At 37.3% G+C, this 15549-nt stretch overlaps 1 protein-coding gene and 1 pseudogene across 2 annotated transcripts in view; one reads left to right on the forward strand and one right to left on the reverse strand.

The window, feature by feature from the left end:
• LOC102754589 overlaps nucleotides 1-357 on the reverse strand; it is a 1263-nt pseudogene extending 906 nt beyond the window's left edge.
• The window catches only part of UBE2D1 (ubiquitin conjugating enzyme E2D 1), a 32358-nt gene extending 20586 nt beyond the window's left edge, over nucleotides 1-11772 (forward strand). The window contains exons 2-7 of one of the 2 annotated variants that reach the window (XM_006775805.2): nucleotides 640-703; nucleotides 797-828; nucleotides 3099-3176; nucleotides 4488-4593; nucleotides 9572-9665; nucleotides 10353-11772. In XM_006775805.2, coding sequence (XP_006775868.1) covers nucleotides 640-703; nucleotides 797-828; nucleotides 3099-3176; nucleotides 4488-4593; nucleotides 9572-9665; nucleotides 10353-10398 — 420 coding nt within the window. In that variant the 3' untranslated portion in view covers nucleotides 10399-11772. The remainder of the gene's footprint in view (nucleotides 1-639; nucleotides 704-796; nucleotides 829-3098; nucleotides 3177-4487; nucleotides 4594-9571; nucleotides 9666-10352) is intronic. The other variant, XM_015571816.1, reaches the window with a different exon arrangement.
• The last annotated feature ends 3777 nt before the right edge of the window (nucleotides 11773-15549 follow it).

The following is a 15549-nucleotide window of genomic DNA, read 5'->3' on the forward strand; positions in this document are numbered from 1 at the left end:
TGTACCTGGCGTATAAGACGACCCCCCACTTGGAGGCATATTTTTCAGGGCCAAAAAATCGTCTTATACGCCGGCAAATACGGTATGTGTGATTGTTTGAATGGAATTGTGGCCAGGCACTCATCATATTTACTCCAAATAAGAGTACATAACTGATTATTACAGTAATAAGGAGGTAGATGGGCAGTGCAACTGCCCAATACTTTTGAGGCCAGTAGGTTCAACCTAAGGAATTTGGCCAGTATTCAGGAATAAAAGCCTGTACGAGATATAGTATGAAGCCAAATTCGGAGCTTAAGAAAAGAACAAAGCCATCACTTGATCTTTCTGGGAATGGGATGGTGAATTTTCCACCATTTCTCTGTGACTTTAGGTAATCCGTGTGGAGACCCTGCGCAGGCACTGACCCCCAACCCAGGGGCGAGAGAGGAAACACTGAGCGGGAGGGAGGCTCAGTGGCCACGGCTCCCTCACCCCCCACCCCCACCCCAGGCTTAGGCCACAGTTTGTTTTTATATTTTGAATTGAACTAGGTGCCTAAACTGGTTGTATAGTGAGGTTGATAATTTGTGTCTTCATGGATTATTATGCTGTTTCACTGGAAAAAGAATTAACCTTAAGTATTTTGTTTCGCTTCAGGAATTAAGTGATCTACAGCGTGACCCACCCGCTCACTGCTCCGCCGGACCTGTGGGAGACGACTGTAAGCTTTGCTTTATTGCTAGCATTTTGCTACAGTTAATAATACAGGTTCCAACATTTGTTAATGACACCAAAACTCCTTTATTTGTTTCAGTGTTCCACTGGCAAGCAACTATTATGGGACCTGTAAGTATGATTCCTATATATGAAATTAATCCCCTCAGCCATACTTCATTCTTGCCGTTTCACCTTTGATCAGATATTTGCGGCTTGGGTTGAATTTTCTTGTATCTGAAGCCCCCAGGAAGCAAAATGTAATTACAGGGTTTATGGTACTTGTCTACAGCACTGATGGCGAGTACTTCTAGGATCATTGTCCTGTGTTTTCCTTTGCCAATCCCTTGATCAGTTACATATAGTTCTGGATCACCCACAGTTTGTAACCAGGCTGCGTGTTTCCTTTGTCTTTTTTTTTTTTTTTAACACAAAAAAACAGTCATTCAGAACTAAGCATAATTATTCTCACATCAACAGTTTTAGTAGGTCAGAAATAAGTGTAAGTAACTCAATAATGAATTCCTACAAGTAACAAATACCAGTTTGCGCTAAGTTTTATCACTTCCTATTTGTGAGAGAGAACTGATAAAATACTGTAGTGGGTCTATCTTTGCCACCTCATGAGTTTGCTGCTTTCAGTTTTCTTGGATTATCCTGAAGTCAAAATTACCTGCTATTTTATGAGTGGCTTTCTCAACACTTAACTGCCTTTGTTAAGCTCATTTGTTTCTGCATCCAAGAGGCAGTTATGACTAGAAAGAGGCTTTCCTTTCTATGAGCAAAAATCCGATTGCATAAGAATGGGCACTGATAGCTCAAAGATAAGATGCTTTCTGGGAAACATAGTAACATGTTTCCATGAACATCTTTCTCTCTTCTCTTCCCCCCAAAGAGCTTTATCTTGTCTTTAACTTAAAAAAAACAAAACAATTACTGATTTTTCAGAGAAGGAGTACTGGGCAAGTATCTCAGTTGCTAAATTGTTAGGTTAGCCTTTTAAAGGGTAAAATGCAGCATATTTATTTAAACAACATTTAAGAATCTGGTTATTTGTTTGTTTTCCGTTGCTTACTAAGAACCTTCAAAATACTATCTTTTAAAGACCCGTTCTTACCACTTGAATTATAGCCCTTCAAAAATATTTCTTAGGTGAATTACATGTAGCAAATGGTTATAATTATGTTACTCATAGTCCCTTTATTTTAGTAATGTAAACATGTTATTCTGTCGTATTACTTGAAAATCTAAGCAGACCATGACTGTCAATTGTAATATACTTATGTTTTCTACATTCCTTATTATTTTTTATGAACTAGAATTAAGCAACACATGTAGTAAGAATAATTATACAGTGCAGTCCTCTAATATATATGCAGAAATTAAGGAAGAAGTAATGATAGGCTTGCTATTATAACCAAAATGTTAGTATAACATGATAAATTGAATTAAATATAAGGGAATTAAAATAAAATATTAGCTATTGTTTGCTACCTTTTTAAAAAAGTATCTTTTTCCCCTCGCTTGTAGCATATTTTCTAATTGCCATAAAGATTCCTGGCCAAATATAGATTCTTCTTGTTGATTCCTAATTTGATAATTCCATGAATATTGAATTTATTAGTTTTGTTTGGAACCTTTTCACATTATTTTACAAATTATTATTGAGTGAAGATTTGCAGTCTAAATTGTGTAATGCTGTCCCTTAGCCTATCCTTTTCATAACTTGTTCTCTTCAGTTCATCTCCATTATTTTTTTTTCTTAATATATTTTTGTTGATTTCAGAGAGGAAGGGAGAGGAGAAAGAGATAGAAATATTGGTGATGAGAGAGAATCATTGATCGGCTGCTTCCTGCACACCCCACACTGGGGATCGAGCCCTCAACCCCAGGCATGTGCCCTGACCGGGAATGGAACCATGACCTCCTGGTTCATAGGTTGATACTCAACTACTGAGCCACACCGCTGGGCTCATCTCCATTCTTGCCCCTTAGAGGACTATTAGGACTTAAGTTTCATAGATTAGAAGGTAAGTACTAGCCCCATCCCTTTTTTTCATACTGATTACTGCCACAGAAAATCATTCTTTTCTTACAACAGTCTTGTGTGTATACTGATATTTCAAAGTCTATACTCGTAAACAGATTTGATTGGGCATGTCACACAACTGTGTGTGTGTCCTATTTTTATTTGCTTTAACTCTATGATGTTGACATGATAGTTGGAAAATCCTCCTTCATACGTGCAAAAGAAAGTCTGTTTTCAAGGTAAATGATTTGAACTTTTGACAAAATGATGGCATGTTTTTCAAACGGACATATTTTGGTGGGGAGGGGGGTCATTTGAGGTTATTAAATAAATGTAGTAATCAAACACTGATGCAAATGTTTTGTGATTTCAGCCTGATAGCGCATATCAAGGCGGAGTCTTCTTTCTCACTGTACATTTTCCAACAGACTATCCTTTTAAACCACCAAAGGTATTTTTATTTTTGTGATTGATGACAAAAGGGGTATATCCAGAGATATTTTGATTATGTCCAAGACAGGTTAGCGTGTTCAACTGTTCTGTAAAACTACTGAGTCTAAAGTGTGTTTCTTACTCAAACAATTGTATTGTGTTTGTGAAACAAAAGGCAGTGTCTGTTATGCTGTAAATTAGGTTCCTTTCTTTTCCTCTTCATTAGATCTCTGTAGTTTGGGTTTTATGGTCAGGAATCAGACTTTTCCATTTAGGGGATTATCTTTCCAAAGTTGACTCTTTTTTTTTTTTTTTCAGTTTTAAGTATTCAACAAGCATTTATTGAACACTTACCATGTTCTGTGACATTGGAGAATACAAAAGTAAATAAGACACAGGCCTTTTATTTAGTGTGGTGGGAGGGATAAAAACATGTTCTTACTCAGTTTAATTTAAATTAGATCTAAAGAGGGAACAAATGATGGGGATATCAGGAGGGAGAAAATCATTAACAACTTCTGTCATTCAGGAAACAATTATTTCATTTCATTTTGTTTGTTTTTTCAAATTATAAGAGAAGCTTATTTAGAAAATTACAGAGGTAGTAGAAGTGAGCCAGCCAGGCTACATAGGCTTGGGAAACAAATTACAGGAGCAAAAGACGGCCCGTGGAGCTTAGGAGAGAGAAAGGCAGATGTAACACACCTGGGGGAGGCGGAAGGGCCAGGGAAAGGCGCCCGTGTGCTCCAGAGAGGAAGAGCAAATAATTATTTTAGATTTTTAAAAATACCTGAATAGCGTTATATACACATGAAACGGTATAACAAAACGTCTTGTGGGAGATTAGGATTCCTGGTGGATTTCTTAGGACAGGTTACAAACTCAGGCCCCTCCACTTTCCCCCAGAACAGGGTCAGCACCCTATTTTTAGACCCTAGTGTCACTTCCAGGTATCCTTGATAAGCAAATGAAGAAAAGGATTACTTTGGGGGATCATCAAAGCCATGGTTAATTACTTCAGCTGCTACTCAGCAGTCATATCAGCTCTCATACTGCACTCTCCAAAATATTTCTCAGTTTCTCGCTGGAGGTGGCGGGGGAGAGCAGTGGGGAAAGCGGGGGAGTGGGAAAACTTACTTTATCTGCTTTCACGTGCCTAATAGCTAAAACTTTGTGCACACAGAGTGGATGTTCATTCAACTTGTGTTGAATACATTTCTCTACGAGGGTGCTAAAATTTAAAGACATTTTTACCCTAGAGTAAGTTGGCTCTGTTTTGCTCATTGTTCATGGATTGTCACATTTTTATTTTGTTTTGTGTTATATTTAGATTGCTTTCACAACAAAAATTTATCATCCAAACATAAACAGTAATGGAAGTATTTGTCTGGATATCCTGAGGTCACAATGGTCACCAGCTCTGACTGTATCGAAAGGTAATTTCATTTATCAGATATATGACAGCTGATAATAGTGAAACAGGAAAACTACAGAAGTATCTAAGGCCCAAAGTTTTCAAAAAAAACAAAACAATCTACTGTGTTTTGTCCTGCTTTGATTTTCTTTGCTTTCATAGCTCTTATATGTATTCTTTTTAGCTTTTTTTATATGTTTTTATTTATTTCAGAGAGGAAGGGAGAGGGAGAAAGAGATGAAAACATTAGTGATGAGAGAGAGTCATTGATTGACTGCCTCCTGCATGCCCCCTACTGGGACTCAAGCTCACAACCCAGGCACGTGCCCTGACTGGGAATCAAACCATGACCTCCTGGTTCATAGGTTGATGCTCAACCACTGAGCCACACCAGCCAGGCCTCTTTAGCCTTTAACAGTTAATTTGGTGGGCGTGGTGTTGGTAAGCAAATCTAAATGATGACGTAAGAGAAATTTAAAATGTTAGAGCTAGAAATTTGGGGATAAGCCTCTCAACATTTTACCCTTTAGTTTTAGCTTATCTTTAAGAAGAGAGAAGTAAATATATGATTCTAGGGCCCATTGTCCCATTTAGTAAATGGAATTACTGACATGATTTAAAGGTTTACATTTGTTTTACTTCATCTAAGAAGCAATATCAGATTAGGTTGATAAAATAAATGATTTAAGACATATTTCACATTTTAGAATGATGAGTACATCTAACATTATTCTAAACTAGTGATTTTCAATGTTTTTCATCTTACGACACACATACACTAATTATTAAAATCCTGTGGCACACCAAAAAATATTATTTTTCCTGATCTGAGAAAAAATACATATAATTTTGATTTATTCAACACAACATATTGTTGTGTTGGCTGTTGTCATTTTTTATTTGATAATCTAAGAAAAAGATGTCAGTGCCCCTGACTAAATACTCTGGTATTGTGTGTTTTAAAATTCTTCAGCATACTAGTTGAAAATCACTGCTCTAAACTTTGAGTAATCAACAGTATTATCATAATGACTAATCATACGCCATGTGGATTCTTAACGTAATCTGTAACGTTGTTCTTTGCTAAATTATCAGATGTGTACATCTGAAGCCCTTTTTGTTTTTTTAGCAAATACTATTTGCTGTGTGAATCCTCTTAATTCAAGTCTTGTTTCTCTAAACAGAAGAGCACCTGATAGTTGGAAAATATGTTTTGAGTTAGAAACATCTGCCCCTGAAGTAACTTGATAGATTTTCCTTTTATAAAATTCAAGAAAATTGTTTCTCTTGAAGGATTCACGGAGAGATCCATGGTCATTTAAAAATTAAAAGAAATAAATGCTATCTGAATATATGACTTGTTTTTAAAAGTGATGAGGTTTATAGGAAACAGAGTCTACAGCCATAATTTTTTCAAGTATTAGGTAAATAATAGCCCTTTATGTCAGTTAGTTATTTGTGAATGGCAGTTTTTCTGACCTAAAATGTTTGTATAGAAAGTTGATGTAGATTCCATTGTCCTTTAAAAAATCTTACACATGGTAGTGTAGCTGTTGTGCACTAGATGTAGGAAAGATTCTATGTCAAAGGGTTATTCAAATTCATATGTTCATTCCTGGAATGGTATCGGAAAATATAATTCATTTGGCATAAGCAGCTAAATACTTACACATATACTGGTAAAAGAAACGGCAGACTGCCAGATGTTGAACATTTATCTTCTGACATTGGTAGCTTTTTATAAAGAGCTAGGAGCCTGGTGCATGAAATTCGTGCACTGGGGGTGGGGTTCCCCCTCAGCCCAGCCTGCCCCCTCTCACAGACTGGGAACCCTCAGGGCATGTCCTACTGATGTCCATGGGAGGTGACCTGGCTGATTAGGGGAAGGTGCCAGCCCCATCCCCCCGCTGCTGCAGCCACTGTCAGCCACTGCAGCTACCAAGGTGTTTTCATCAGCACGGACTCCAGTGAAAAAAATGACAACTTTCTTTAGGCATTTTCAAGATGTTTCTTTCATAGGATATGACATTTCTTTCTTTCTTTTTTAATCCTCACCTGAGAATATGTTTCCATTGAATTTTAGAGAGTGTGGAAGAGAGAGGAAAAGACAGAGAGAAACATCAATGTGAGAGGGACACTTTGATTGGTTGCCTCCTGCATGAGCCCTGACCTGGGCCCCGGCCAGGGAGGAGCCTGCAACCTGGGTACATGCCCTTGACCAGAATCAACCCGGACCCTGCAGTGGGCAGGCTGAGGCTCTGTCCACTGAGCCAAACTGGCTAGGGTAGTACATGATATTTCTTAGCCCTCCAGCAGCAGACCTTCGTTTTTTCCTCTAGGAGTGAGGTGGAAAAACCCTAGATCACCTTTTTGGATTCTTGTTACCCAAGTTACCAAGAGCATTACCAGTGGCATACAGGGAGCTTAGCCAATGAACTGTCAGAAAAGGTGTTTCCCCTGCAGCTCACCCGCAGAGGCAGGACTGCTGGCAAGCCTAGGCTGGCACATTCCCTATCTCCGCGACTGCTCAAGCCTCCAGTGCGGCTTAGGCAGGGCCCCTCAGCTCTGCTCAAGCCTCTGCCCAAGGCTTGGGCAAGACCACCTCCCCTCCCCTCTGCTCAGGCCCTGCTCAAGCCTCTGCCATGGCCTGGGTAGGACTCCCCCCAGCTCCGATCAAGCCTCTGCCGCAGCTTGGGCAGGCACCCCCCCCACACACACACTCCCGCTCGGATCAAGCCTCTGCTGCCCCACCCCCATGGCGCCAAGGTCAGTAGGCCAGGAGTGGCCAGGAGTGTTCTGGGACCAACGTCACTCAGGGCCTACGCTGGGACCTGCAGGCTCTGAGCTGCCTGGGTCCTTAGGATGTTCCCAGGACCTAGGCCACTGGGTGCCTGCATATGCAAATTAACCTGCCACCTTTGTTGGGTTAATTTGCATACCCACTCCTGATTGGGTGGTGGGTGTGACTTGTGGGTGTATCGGAGGTATGGTCAATTTGCATGTTTCTCTTTTATTAGCGAGGATAATTAGTATTGGCCGCTACTGAGTTCTGGGTGCCCGAGTGTGGACATTTGGTCCCCGCTGGCGGTGCCCTCGCTTTCTGGTAGCGGCGGGGAGCTGGTGGCCGCCGCCTTTCAGGCTGGGATGAACCACACTCTCGGTGGAGGCAGGGGAGCTGAGCCGGAGCCATGGCCAGTACTGTGATAGCAATTGGATTGACCATTGCTGCTGCAGGATTTGCAGGCCGTTATGTTTTGCAAGCCATGAAGCATATGGAGCCTCAAGTGAAACAAGTTTTTCAAAGTCTACCAAAATCTGCCGTCAGTGGTGGCTATTACAGAGCCCTACTGCCAATAAAGGAAAAATAAGAGATGCTCACTGACGAATTATGCTTTTAAATCACCCCGACAAGGGAGGATCTCCTTATATAGCAGCCAAAATCAATGAAGCTAAAGATTTACTAGATGGTCAAGCCAAAAAATGAAGTAAATGTATGGTGAATTTTAAGTTGTTAATCATGTATATGAAAACAACTTTTTATAATAAATGTCCTGAAGCTACACATTTTAAAAATGATTTAGCACAAACTAAAAAAATAATAATAATTAGTATTGATGCCTTCTGGTAACCGTCTTCAGTAACAGTTTCAAATGGCCTCAGTTTCCTCATATGTAAAGGGGGAATTATAATAATATAGGGTCACTATGCACCTGACACACAGTAAGCACACAATGAGTGTCAACATTCCATTTTACTTATCTTAAAACATTTGATTTTGTGCATAATAGTGAAATCAGGGCTCATGGCTAGGCAGCAGGCCTGGGGAGATGAGGAACTTGCCTCTTGCTTATTTTGTAAGGTAGCTTATACCTGCTACCTAAAATACAGCTATTTTATTGTCTTATTTTCAATGTCTTATTTTGATTTTTATCTGGAAACTTTTTGGAGACATTAGCCTAGGTTTAATATACAATGGAAGCTAAGTAAGATAAATTAAATATTAGTTTTAATATTAGTGCTCTTAGCACCCACTTTTCGTGTCATGTAAGAATCAACTTTGCTTTATACATTCACCTGTGGAATTTGAAGAATAGGAACAGATAAGGGAGCATAGTAGAGGAGGCTGAAGATGCAAGATTGTTCCAAAAATTCCACGGACCCCCTCAGAAGTGGTGGCATGCAGTTGAGGCAAAAGAGGAACCAGTCTTGTTCCCTCTGTTTTCAGATACTTAGATTTGTGTGTGTGTGTGTGTGTGTGGCTATTTTATTAGTATTTGACATAATGTGGCAAGAAACAACTACTTTTTAAATTTTCATCTGTATTTAAAAATATACAGGTTACAGAGTAACTATTCACATTGTTGCTCCATGCATGCGATACAAATAATATACATGGAATAAAAGAGTCGTTGAGAAAAACCTTACAATTCTGCCTTCTTTGTGGACACTGTATATCACTAAGCCAGAGAATAAAGCACATGAGCACAATGTTCGAATGGTTTGGACTGTTAACTGTAATTTGATTGATTTGCCTTGAATTGATTAGAACACAGACTTTCTGTATTAAAATAGAATAAAATGGACAGTTTTCTCTACAGAAGTATCTCTAAGAGACATCTAAAGTTAGGATGCTATTCTAAAAAGTTTTTTATTATGTATCATTTGGGGTATGTGTGTGTTACCAAAATATTTTTGTAGAAAACACTTGAGTTTAAAGATTATAATAGCTACTTTAGAGGTCCACATTTTTTAAATAAATAGAAATTCAAATAGAATTTAAACCTTTAAAAATTATAATTTTGCATATTATGTATATAATATGGTAATTTTATAATTTTAAAAATTAAAAATACTTGCTACCAGCTATAGTCTAAAATGTAATTTAATGTTTTGTTTTCTTTGTAAGTTAATTGTCTATATTCAATGAAATTATTTTCTCATATGTAATTGTATAAAGAAGAAAGATCATTATCTAATATGGTATTCTCTTTTCAATATAGTTTTATTGTCCATATGTTCTCTACTTTGTGATCCTAATCCAGATGACCCCTTAGTACCAGATATTGCACAAATCTATAAATCAGACAAAGAAAAGTAAGTATTACCAATATATTTAATAAGTACATTTAGTTATGCTTATTATACTTAACATTGATTTTGGGTTTTTTTTCAGTGTAGTAAACCTTTCTTTTTAAACTCTGTTTTTTTACAAAAAAAATCTTGTTCTTTTTCACATACTGTTCAATCCTTTACTTTTTAATAGTACACGTTCTGTATTTGCACAGTAGGTTATGTTTTTGGTAGGGAAGAATTATGTATAATTCTAGGGAGTAAATTTAAAAATGAAAGAATTTGGTGATTGGGAAGTGTTGGATATTATATTTCTAATCTCCCAGGAAAAGAAGTTATCCCTAACCCACCCAAACTGACCTAGTTTTCAAGCTGTTTCATCTTACTGGTACCATTGATTCATTTGCAATTTACAAATAATGCTCATTGCCTTTTATAGATTATTACCATAAATTGTTTTCTTTTTCATTTTGTTATTTATAATTTAGGTATGTTTTCATATAGGTTGTAGACAAATCCATCAGGTAAAAATTTGACTTAAGTTTTCTGTTTTATTTATGCATAAGGCGAAGTCACATTGAACCAGTAATTGGTATATGTATGATTACTGCAAGTAAGCATAGGAGGGTAGAGTATACTGTTTTATGTAGATAGATCTTCTACAAGATTCAATTTGTATGTTTTTACTATATCCCTTTTGTATGCCTACAGATACAACAGACACGCAAGAGAATGGACTCAGAAATATGCAATGTAAAATAAAAATAAATTTCATATATACCAGAGTACTGTAAAATCTAGGTTTTTTTTCAATATTAGCAGTAAATTGAGCACTGTTTACTGTTTCATTGTATCATGAAATCCTTTGATTTTTATCCATTTTAAATGTATTTCTGAAGCAAGACTAAACAAACTTCCAAAAATACCCTTAAGACTGTGATGAGAGTCTTTTTGTATGCATTGAGAAAGACATTTACTATGGATTTTAGGATACTTGGACATCTGCATCTTCAGCTTACAAGACCTACAAAACATCTGAAAAGTAACCAAATTATTTTTTGCTGAAATTAGATGTTTTTACATGAGAAATACTGTATGTGTTGTCTGTGTCGTCAGTTTTATAAATCTATTCAGATTTCATTCTTTGTTAGCTCACTTTATAATTTGTATTTTTTTACTGTATAGACTAAATATATTCTATTTACATGTATGTCAACTCATTACTTCTTTCCTGTGAACAGTATTGAAAAAAACCGAACAGCTGATAATTAAATGAATTAACTGTCTGTCTCCCTTGTCTTAGGGTTTTCTGTGTAGATCAGTTGCAGATTTCTTAAACCTGAATGATCTTTACACTGTAATTCTCGGTATACTGATTATGGAGAAACACTTGTTTTGATTTTGTTATACTTGACTTAACTTTGTTGCAATGTGAATTAATTGCACGGCTAAGTAGGAAGATGTGTAACCTTTATTTGTTATTCACATTTGAATTTTTTTCTGTGTAGGCAATATTACAATGACACCTTTTACAGATCTTAATGTAGCTTTTCCATATAAATAAAATGCTTTTTCTACTACTTGTCTTGATTACTTAAAAAGATAAAATAATACTTGATAAGTAAAGGATCAAAACTCTATGTTAAATGTTGCATGAAAATTAATTCCAAATTGTAAGACTAAGGTCTGTTGATTTGGCTAAATTAACTACCCTTAATTATATACATTCTATTGCTTTAGCTTTTTATCTGTTCACTAAACTGTCAGTCTAAAGGTGATATAGATTGGTCCCTTGTTATAGAAGAGAATTTCGAATAAGTTAGGGTTTGTCTTGGATCACAACTAAAACGGATTAATTACTGAAGTACTAAGCTGTGTGCGTATACGAGAGGGTCACCCACACTGAAGAAAAATCTGTATAGACCTGGAGAATAATTAGGTTAATTCATTAAAATTCCACTCTAGATATAACTGACATTGCATTTCTTCACATTTTAAAATTATAATTTCCAAAATAGAATCTTAGTGCCATTTACTTTGAAAAAGAACATCTTTTTCTTTTTTCTTTTTTACTATAGAGATTAGGGAGAACACTCTAAAATGATACTTCTCCTGGCTTTATAAATTGCCAGTAAAAAGTAGTTCAATAAGCAGGTTATCTTTGCAGATTTTAAAGAAAGCTTGAAAGTATTTTAGCTTGGGAAAAATCATCTCTAATTATGAGCATGTTTACTAAACTTGGGTGAGTGTCATTGTTAAGAGGAGTGATAGCTCTTCTGATTATGCGGTAGCTATATAAGTGTGCAAGAATCTGTGACGGATGTAGTCATTAGCAAGACATTTTAATCACTGAAGTATTTTACCATGGTTCATTATTATTAAAACACAGAATAACCCGTTGTTAGAAAGTGTGTTTCTATAAATGAATGTAAAATATTTAAATGAATTGTGAAATGAATGTTTAAGAAAATATAGGTTTAAAAGTAATTATATTAAGTGATGTCTTGAAACAGGCATATTATGAAGAACACTCCCAGTTATATTATTATAAGCTGCATTCTCCCAAAATTTGAACACTCAACATCATTAGATTTTAGTATTTAGGATATTTTGATAGGGATTTTGTTTCATGAATATCTTACACTTTTTTATAAACTTTCATTTGTGTGGCATTTATTTTTGGAAGTGTCTTTTTTTTTCTTTATTAAAGTTTTTGAAACTTGCCTAACTCTTGTTTGCCTCTGCTTACATCTGAATGGTACAGCCAGACTCCTGAGGAGTGAGCACAAGTTCTTAACTAAAATGTTCAGAGTTCATTGGTGGCATAATGATCAGTCAAATCACCATTTGGTACATTGTTTTTGCTTAATTCTAACAAAGAGTACACCAATTAACGTTTATAACTGTAAACCCCAAGCCAGGGGCCTTCCTCCACAGAATAACCGTTAACTGAAGGACCTCCTTGGAGTGAAGGAAATGAGTAGTCTTTTGGAGATTTAGAATCCTACTCGAAATAGATTTAGAATCTATTTCGACTAGATTTAGATTCTAGTCGAAAGCTATAGTTAAGCCCTAGCTGGTTTGGCTCAGTGGACAGAGCGTCGGCCTGCATACTGAACAGGGTCCTGGGTTCGATTCTGGACAAGGACACATGCCTGGGTTGCAGGCTCAATCCCCAGTAGGGGATGTGCAGAAGGTAGCTGATCAATGATTCTCTGTCATCATTGATGTTTCTATCTCTCCCTCTCCCTTCCTCTCTGAAATCAATAAAAATATATTGAAAAGAAAAAAAAAGGAAGCTATAGTTAAATTGTAATTGACCCATACACTCAATCAGCAATACAGGTTGTAAGGGCAACCTCACCCTCATCCCCCAACTGTCTTCAAAGCATATGATTTCTGAAATAGGGGTTTTACACATGCCTATGTAAACCATATATTACTAGTTTTTGCTTTAAATTACCCACCCATTCCCACCCCAACTGCCCATCCTACTAAAAATTTTGTTAGGGAAAATTAAAATTTTTCTTTTTAAATCAACTACTGATCAATTTCAAAGGTTCAACAGGTATTAAGTAGACACACATAAATAGTACACAAGCAACCCTAAGAATATTTATGAGTGACTTTTTAAAAAACTTGATAGAAACAGTACTACATATCGTTTTCATTGCTCTTATTATTACAACTAGAAGCCCATTTCAGGAGGATTCCTGCAAGAATAGGGCTTCCTCCTGCCGATCGCTCTGCCAAGCGCCACTGCCCAGGGCCACAGATGGGGGTCCCGCCTGCCCAGGGCCTCACACGGGGGTCCCGGTTGGGGGCGGGGCTTAGGCAGCCCATTCGTGCTGCCACCCAGGGCCGCACATGGGGGTCCTGGCTGGGGGTGGGGCTTAGGCGGCACACAGGGCCCAGATGCCGGCTCGCACTGGCCTGCCCTGCCTGCAGTATGCAAATTAGCCACCATCTTTGTCGGTGGTTAATTTGCATATCACACTGATTAGCCAATGGGAAGCGTAGTGAAGGTATGGTCAATTACCATGTTTGTCTATTACATAGGATGATCCATTTATCTTTGTACATTATTCAGTCATTGATGTTTCACAGGATCCTGCCCTCTCACAGTTCTGTATTTTTTTAAATAACGTTTTTATTTTTCAATTACGGTTGACATACACTACTATATTATTTTCAGATGTTTAGCCCAGTTATTAGACATTTGAATAACTTATGAAGTGATCACTCCAGTAAATCTAGTACCTATCTGACACCATTTTAAAATGGAAACATTAGGGCACATACCTCGCTCCCAGGCTCGATCCCCGCTCCCAGGCTAAATCCCCAGTTGGGGTGCATGCAGGTGGCAACCAATCAATGCGTCTCTCTCACATCGATGTTTCTCTCTGTCTCTCCCCATCCCTTCCATGCTCTCAAAAATCAATGGAAAAATATCCTCGGGCGAGGATTAGAAAAGAAAAAGGAAACGGGCAAATTCTTTTCTCTAAGATTAAAAGAAATTCCTGGTCTTCAAGCGATTTATATCATGTTTATTTATTAGTAGTCAACTTGAAATAGACTCAGAATGATTTAAAATTTGAGTTCTGCAGTAGAATCATCAGTCCTATTACTTATTCTTATTAGGACCAACCACGGAAAATGTGATTAATGCTTTAGCCATGACCATATAAACAGGGCTTCAGCGGACTCAAACTGTTGACCTTGGTCTGTTAAGATATAACAGAGCACTGCTTTTTTAAAAAGAAGTTTATTTACAACTTTCAAGTGGTTATTCAAACAATAACATCTGAATGTTTAGAGTTCAGTTCTATAACTATTAACTGTAAACTAGAACTTTCAAAAATATTTTCTTTAAAGCAGAAGTTTAATTGCAATTTAAAAGCCCTAAAATGTATAATGCAGGTTATTTGTGAAAGTTCTCGTTTTTTATAGGGCTTCCCTTTTACTGTTATGACAGTTGTATGATACAAATGTAAGGCAGCAGGTAGAGATTCATCTCCTTCCACTTGTGAAAAATCCTATGCGTTGTCATTTCTACTCTTTTCGATATGGAGTGATAGCTACAAACTTCCCGTAAACTGTCATTGATGCACTTTCACCAGGAGATTTTTTGGGAGTGGTGGTAACTGGACATGAGTGGGCAGCTGGTATTTTTGGTTGTAGAAATAAATTGTAATGTATTAGTCGTGGTGGTTTTATGTCACATGGAAATTTCTGCTCCCATTGTCCTGTTATGTTCGGAATGTGGTTTTAAGGTATAAATGAACTGAACTAATAAGAAGAGGGAATATTCACCCAAAATTACTAGCATTTGGGGGTATTTTTGTATAATAAGATACATTTCTTTAGAAATTTATTTTAACATTCCCTTAGGTTCTACTGTTCTAGAGGGAGGGACATGCCTTTCTTACCTCGGGAGGAAGTTGTTTTTATTGGCACAAGGTCTGAGCTATGCTTTCCCCATATGTACGTGATTGTTTAAGCCCTCTAGTGCAAAAGATCATTGTGAGTTTGTATGAAATATTTTATATGTAAAGTGAGGAACAGATAACACCACTTGTGTTATCACTTCAGCTACACTTGTTTTGGCCGTCCCACAACCACCCATGCATTCATTATGTCCGTAGAAGCATTTGCAAGACTAAGCATATGGTCGCACTCACAGTTTTATTTATTGTAGTGACACAGCAAAGACACACAGCTGGATGGGTCGGTAATGGGAACGGAGATAAGGCAGAGTCTGGAGGAATCCATGTGCAGGCTTCCTATGTTCTCTCTGAAGAGGCACAGAGAGTGACTGAAATGCAATAACACACACAGTGTTTCTGTCCAGGAAAGTCTGTTTGAGATGCTAAGTCCAGGTTTTGGGTTTTTTTGGGGGGCGGGGGGG

Source organism: Myotis davidii, unplaced genomic scaffold (genome assembly GCF_000327345.1).
Source record: "Myotis davidii unplaced genomic scaffold, ASM32734v1 scaffold1187, whole genome shotgun sequence".
Lineage (NCBI taxonomy): Eukaryota > Metazoa > Chordata > Mammalia > Chiroptera > Vespertilionidae > Myotis > Myotis davidii.